The 7,390-nt window shown below is 33.7% G+C and overlaps 1 protein-coding gene across 2 annotated transcripts in view; it reads left to right on the top strand.

The window, feature by feature from the left end:
- The first annotated feature begins 1,854 nt into the window (after positions 1-1,854).
- Positions 1,855-7,390, top strand: part of LOC140773522 (mechanosensitive ion channel protein 2, chloroplastic-like) — a 31,240-nt gene continuing 25,704 nt past the window's right edge. The window contains exons 1-3 of one of the 2 annotated variants that reach the window (XM_073116127.1): positions 1,855-2,056; positions 2,398-2,619; positions 2,701-2,760. In XM_073116127.1, the coding sequence (XP_072972228.1) occupies positions 2,542-2,619; positions 2,701-2,760 (138 nt within the window). In that variant the 5' untranslated portion in view covers positions 1,855-2,056; positions 2,398-2,541. Of the gene's footprint in view, positions 2,057-2,397; positions 2,620-2,700; positions 2,761-7,390 lie in introns of those variants that run through there. The other variant, XM_073116128.1, reaches the window with a different exon arrangement.

Genomic DNA, 7,390 nt, shown 5'->3' with positions numbered 1-7,390 from the left:
TAAGACTAAGATAATATTTACCAGCTCAACGAACTACTGTTTCATACCGTGATTCTTCGTCAATTAATTACTAGATCATCATACGGCGATTAATGAAGCACCATCAAAACTGAGCAATTTATTATAAAACATATTTCTCCGAAAGCGTTTTATGTGGAAAAAATTGAGATGTCTAAATATTTGTATATTACATATGATTGAATCGCTTTTTGAGAGAGCTATTTACTAATGATTTTTTCTTTTACAGTTTTTTAAAATAGTGGTGGAGTGAAAACGGGCCGGATAGTGCTTAATTTATATTTTGATTCATATTTTTTTGAATATAATTTTGGATACGAATATTAGACGAATAATAAAATTTAAAACTATATCCTAACTAAACAGATACGAATAATTCTTAGATAAAGTATTCAATTTTAGACGGGATGTTATAGAATTTCAAAGATCTTTTATTTAGAGACAATAAACACAAATACATCTACAATAAACAAATTTATCTCTACAAATAATATTAATATTCACTATTTAAATAAATAAATTAAAAATTCTAAATCATTCAAAAAATATTCCAACAAACGGATATGCAGTATCTATATCTAAATTGTTTTCTTTTTTTATTTTAAAAAAATTCTATCCGTATCTTAGTTTAGTCCGTGTATTAGATAGAAATTTTTTTATCTAAATACTAGTTGGATAGCAGTTAATCCACCAATTTTCACCTCCTACCATGTCATTTAGATTTATGCTCATTAATGAGGTGTACTTTGGTTGTAATGCAACTTGGAAAAGGAAAGATGCTTAGGGTACTTTATTATGTCCTTGTAAATATTATTAATGTGTAGGATGCCCTACGTAACTATATAATTTTATTAATCATTATCATTTTACTACTTATGTTTATTATTATTATTTTATATATTATAGTTTTATCCCCGCCACGTGGGATATTCTAAATATCAATTGCATTTAAAACAACACTTAAAAAAAACATAAGTGTAGGTGCTACTCTGTCGTACATGATCACTAGTGTTCCACCATACATTTTGCACATATTAGTTAAATTATAAAGTTGGATTTGTAAATAGTAAAAGTGAAGGCATAAGCTACAGTAATAAGCCTTGAGCAATTATAAATAATAATTTAGTTGTCGTATAAGTTACATCCTTTTCTTTTCTTAAAAGAATATATTAAATATTTATGTCTCTGCTATTCGGGGGAGAAAAAATCTTCCCTGATCTGTCTTTTAATAAAGAAAGTCGTTAAATTTTCCTGCCTAAAAGGAGTGATTCACGTATCATGACTTTTTGACCAAATTGCCCCTCTCCTAAATTTTCTTTACTAAAATAATATCATATTTCAGATTTACTTTTAAAATGAGTCTAATTTTACTGGCTTAAACATCAAAATCCTAAACTCGCCAGTAAAATAATGAAGGATTAATATTTTACCTATAAAATGAAGCTTTAATAAGTGAAACATTTCTCTATCGAATAAAATATTAAAACGTTTTTTAAGTCCAACATACTAAATCCATGCATTAATAATTATTTTTTGAGATGTATTATTAGCTTGCATAGTAAAAATGCTAGCAAGATCTGCGACTTAACCTTATAAAGAAGATGCTGAATTCTTTAGCAGTTTATCTGCAAAGTAACCATTAATTAATTCAACATTTTACTGACGATTTTGGGAACCTTAATCCATCGGTATTAATATCAAAGGGTGTGGCATCATTCCGTAAATAAAAAATTTGGAGGAGGCCATTTTGGTCAAAAGCTCGCATATAGCAGCAAGATGCACGAGGTCAAAAGCACGCCAAGCAATCCCCACCATCTAGAAGTCAAAACACACAAAATCCAGGCCAGGAACGAGCCACGTGCTTAATCCAACTACTACGCAATGTCCCTTACGCGGCGAACGTTATCGTCATCGCCGCCCCCTCTTTACGCCCCTTTTCGTTGCCGTGCCGCCTTTCTTCTCCGATTCGTCGCCTCCCTCTCTACTCTCTGCCTCTAATCACAGAAGAGACGATTGATTTCTCTCGATCTGAGGAACGGTATGATCTTACATTTTCTTCGATTCGTTTTCCTTTTCCTTTTCCTTTTCCTCCTTTTCCTCTCGGATTTTTCTTACCAAATGTGATCGGACGCAGGAAATAGTATTCTGATCTAGATAGATTGCATTCGTTAAATTTATTGTTTGGGCTAGGTCTCAATTAGGTTTCTATTGCTAAAGTACTGGTAATTTTGAGAAAATGGCAATTGCTGTTTGTAATTCGACGGAGATGGATATAAAAGTTAGTGTAGTTTTGAAAGAATCTTTTAGAACGTAAAATCTCGTATGAAGTTACTCACCTACTGCAAGTCTAAGTTCTAAAATTATTTTTGGGTTTTACAGCAACATCTACACATCGATCTTGGGAACCTTGGCTTGGATTACCACAAAGACTCGGAATTTTGAGTTGCCTCAAATTATAAGATTATGTCAATTGGATGAATTTTGGCTGCTGTCTTCATTTTTGGTTCATAAGGTTTGTTGACAATGGCTGTTGGAGTTTCCTTGCAGCTGTTCCATCAAGTTGGTGTTGCCAAAAAGTTTGGCCAAAATGACCAATTTAAGGTGCAAATTTGTTTCAGATATCTTACTATTTAGCATTGCACTTTGATATTTGATATGACTTAGATATTATGACTTGTTCAGAGCTCAGAAATGAAGAGTTGGCACCACTTACCAAGTATTTCTCTTTCATCATGTGCTTTGGTAAGTTACTTTCTCTCTGTGAAAAGATAGATCAGGGAATGTTTATTTTTCTCAATTTTGGCCTTATGTCTGTTCCTAGTTAGTGTCTAATCCTAGCTGATGATAAAAATAACAGAAGTTGTGTTGACATAAATTTCTACTGTGTTATGACTAATTTTATTTGCTCTTTTTTATCTGGATGAATTATGTTTTGACCATGTATAATGTGAGGTTGAATATCCTCTAAATAACTTCATATGAGGCTGCTTAGTTGGGGGACTTGTTGAAATGGTAGTCTTACCAAACTGTTACGTCAAATGAAAAATGAAAAATGAAAAATGAATCACATCTATCAGATATTTACACATTTAGGACCGTCCCTTTATGATGTTTTAGATTCTTGTTTAAATATGTGGAAAAAGGATTTGTCCATAGCCTTTGAAATGATTTTCAGGTTAAATTTAATATGCATATCTCCCTCCTTTTACCAAACGTTACCTCACTCTGTTGATTGAGCTCTAATAAGTTTATCTAACCTTCTATGATTTAGGGATACAATGAAAGGACTAAACTTTCTTTATGTGATATATGGTTATATTAAGCATTAAAAAAAAAAAATCAATTTTCTATATATTGAGTTACAAAAGATTATCACAAATATTAAATCAGATTGAATTTGAACTTAATAATTGAAATATTAAGTGCCTAGATCAACCTTTGAGACAAAAGAAGGTCCGACTTGAATCAAAGGAGTGTAGGTTAAAGAAAATAGATGAATTTCAGGCTTTAGGATAAAGGGCAGTAAGAACAAAATAAAGGAAGGAAAGAGGGGAAATGAGGAGGTATTCACCCACCTGGTTATGGGGGAGAAAAGGAATAGAAGGAGGCTTGGCCAACTTGTGGGTTATTAACGGAGAAAGAAAGAGGGATGACACAATCCTCATGGAATGTGGAAAAATGAAGAAGAGAAGAGAGAGAAACAAGTGACAATCAACCTTATTTTGGACCTGATTTTCTTATGACCCTCTTTGGCCTCACTATTTCTATATTGAGTCTAGGATGGGACCTTTCCAGCCTTGGTTTAGGTGTGTTTGGGTTTTGTTTGCTTTAGAAATTAAAATACTTAGTGGCTAGTGCACTGTGGGCTTTGAGATATAGGATCAATCTCTAGAAGGTGGCTTTTAATGTGTTCAGTTAAGAAATCATTTGTAGTCTCAGTTCGAATTGGTTATCTGTCAATAAGGAAGTAAATAAAGACTCATTTGGGGAAGCAGTAGGAAGCGTAATTGGGAAAAGGACTAGAAATCATCCTTTAACTCAGATTTTAGTAAAGTTTTAGTCTAAATCGTGATTGAACATCTAATTCTACAGATGTGCTCAAGTCGGTCTATTGAACTATTAATCAAATAGAAGTAGAATCTCATGCCTACATGGATTCCCTTGTGGGTTTGGGGAATCTAACTATTGAAGATATGTTCCACAAGTTGCATTCTTTCATTCAAGGATGGCCGTGCTGAAATCTGGTCGGCACGCCTTGCGTGTTGGTTCGGTAGATCTTGTGTGCTAGTGGCATGCCTTTGGTATGTCTCTAATATATTTTTTTAGAGTCTTTATATATGTTTTTGGTTTGAATATACATATTTAAACTTATATTAGAGTCTTTTATCTTTAGGTAATGTTGTAAGTGACCTATTTTATTAAGGATATAACAATAGTCAAGTAGAAGAATAATTCTACTCATAATATAATTGAACATCATAAGTAATTGACAATAGCTCAATAATTAAATCCAAAATCTGATTGAACATAGCTAATCAAACATGTTCCTATATCAGTTTTAACCCAATATGAATGAAATTGACATATTAATTTTGGATTTTTTAAAATTTGGAGAAAAAATGGGGGAAATTTAATATGCTAAAATTTTAGCTAAAAATTATAAAATTTGGATTCAGATTAACTTATATGAAGTTAATATGATATGCTCATATACCAATTTGATCCAATTTAAATGAATTTGACATATTAATTTTTAATTCTTGAAAATTTGGGGGGAATTTTGAGGACATCAAAATTTTCCTTTGGTTCCTATATTTTTAAAGAGTATTTTATATAGATATAGCATCTATGTAAAATAACCCTTACAGATAATGAATCCAACAAAATTGAGCTAGACCTATCATTTATATATCCCAAATTAGTTTTTAAAGTGTAAAGCAAAAAATAATAAATTTTTTTTTGTGTTGATCAACATGGCTTAGCATGCCTTGGCACAGGGCTGTGCCACTGGTACAACCCATGTCGAGTGCGGATGCATGGCTATCCTTGCTTTGATTCTTGATCTGGTTGTAGATCTTCTAGAAGTTAATTATCTAGAGTTCTAGATCCACTTGAATATTTTTCAGTAAGTGCATGCCAAGTGGCATGGCTATCTTTGCTTTGATTCTTGATCTAGCTGTAAATCTTCTAGAAGTTAATTATCTAGAGTTTTAGATCCACTTGAATATTTTTTAGTAAGCGCGTGTCGATCGACATGGCTATTCTTGCTTTGATTCTTGATTTGGTTGTAGATCTTTTAGAAGTTAATTATCTAGAGTTCTAGATCCACTTGAATATTTTTCAGTAAGCGTGTTGTGATGCCTCATTGGAATTTTAGTTAAAACTGAAGTGCTATGGCAGTCCAAGGGCATCAACATTAAAGTAGCAAAGCCTGACTCAAAAGATACTATGGTTTTTAGGCCAGACTCGTATTTTATCCATTGCTGGACAGACCTCAAGCTTATCCACTACTTGATTGACAAGGGCAAAGGGCGACACCTCTTTGACCTTATCCATTTACTTCTAAATATCTAGGAAAGATATTTGTTATGATAACTTAATAGCTAAGTTTTCCTTCCTATATAAAGGACTTGAATTCATTACTTGTATTTATCTAAAGTTTGAGTAAATAAAAAGAAGTGAGACTTCATTAAGATAACTTTTCTCTTAGTGTTAGTAAAGACTTTCTCCTTTTCTTATTTTTATACTGACTTTAATTCGAGGCTTACTTCATCTTGTGAAGAAGTTAGAGTGCTGTGTGGATTTACCAAAATGTTCAAACGTTAATTCCGTGACAAGTGGTATCAGGGCTGAGTGACGAAGTGCTGTCGCAATTGATAAAGTGCTGTTGCGGTCAATGGAGTACTATTGCAATGTCGTCTTCTGAAGCTGCCATCATCGATGTCATGCTTGAGAAGAAGAAGCACCTAAAGGGCAACAAAAGCAAGGAGCCTTTAAAGAAGTTTGTGCTCGTAGAGGATTGCATGGTCGCACTTGAGTGCTGCTTTGGGCGCATTGACAATTGACTGAAAATGTTGGAGAATCTCAACATCGTCTTTGAAGACAACCTACGCGATTCTTTCAAGTCTTAATTTCGTGTGTTTAAGGTAGAGTTTGATCGACGAAATGTTGAGAGAGTTGCTGTGGCAACTACTTATGAGGAGCTTCGATCCAGAGTCGATGAGGTCGACGATCTCAAGTCGAGAGAAAGACTTCTTGAGAGGGTTGTCGCAAAAGGAAGTGATGTTATGAAGAGCATATCTAGGCTGTGTATCTTAGAGCTACGAGGGTTCAATGGTATGCGCGATGCAAAAGAGGTTGAGAAATTCTTTTGGGGTATGGAGTGGTACCTTAAGGGCATTGTGATCGGAGGACGAGGGCGAGGAGATCCAAACTGCATCCATGTATTTCACAGACGATGCCATGCTATGGTGGCATCGACGATTGGCAGAGATCGAGAAGGATTTTTGCCATATCGACTCTTGGGTGGACTTAAGGCGAGAGCTAAAGACACAATTTTACTCCAAAAATGTTGAGTTCTTGGTCCAAAAGAAGTTGCGGAGGTTGACGCATAGCAAGACTTGCTAACTACGTCAAAGAGTGCACTCGTTTGATGCTGTCCATCTCAAACATTGTTGGAAGACCAACATGTGTTCTTCTTCCTTGATGGATTGCAGTCGTGGGCATACAAAGAGTTGAGTGCGAGAGAGGGGGAGAGTCTACTACAAACAACTTTTTGTTTCTAGGATTTTCTAAATTTTTTCTGTTAACAGTGATTATTATATTTTTTTACAAAGTAGGAGCTATAGGCACAATTTGTTGTCAATCATTTTCTATGTCAAAAGTGATATTGGCACATCGCTGATACACAAATGGAGCTATATTTTGAGTTCTTTCTAGTTTCTATCGTGGCATGCGATATACTAGTGATTTTTTTGTCTATTCGAATTGGCACTTAGTATAGCCTGCTTGGTGATTGAGGAACACAGAAGCCTCTGGGATGATCATTTTGTCTAGATTTGACAAATTGTTGAACTTTTATGTGCATCTACAATTGTATGGTAGTAAAGTTAGACAATAGGAGACACAACTAGATATATTTTTGCATGGCTAAGTTGTAGAACATAATTATTCCTTGAGTTATGGGATAGGTTTTTGAAAATGATTGATAACTATGGGTATTAACTAGTTGAGATATACTTATTTTATTAACTTGTTAGTATAAGTTACAAAACTCTAGCAAAATTCTATTATTTGGAAAAGTACTAACTAGAAAATTTGCATATAACATTCTGTTTCTTTTATAAAATTGTGGTTCACACCCTATATTTTT

The sequence above is a fragment of the Typha angustifolia genome, chromosome 13, assembly GCF_048772165.1.
Source record: "Typha angustifolia cultivar Huaian chromosome 13, ASM4877216v1, whole genome shotgun sequence".
Taxonomy (NCBI): Eukaryota; Viridiplantae; Streptophyta; class Magnoliopsida; order Poales; family Typhaceae; genus Typha; species Typha angustifolia.
The sequence above is the reverse complement of the archived record's forward strand: the minus strand, read 5'-3'. Positions and strand labels throughout refer to the sequence as shown.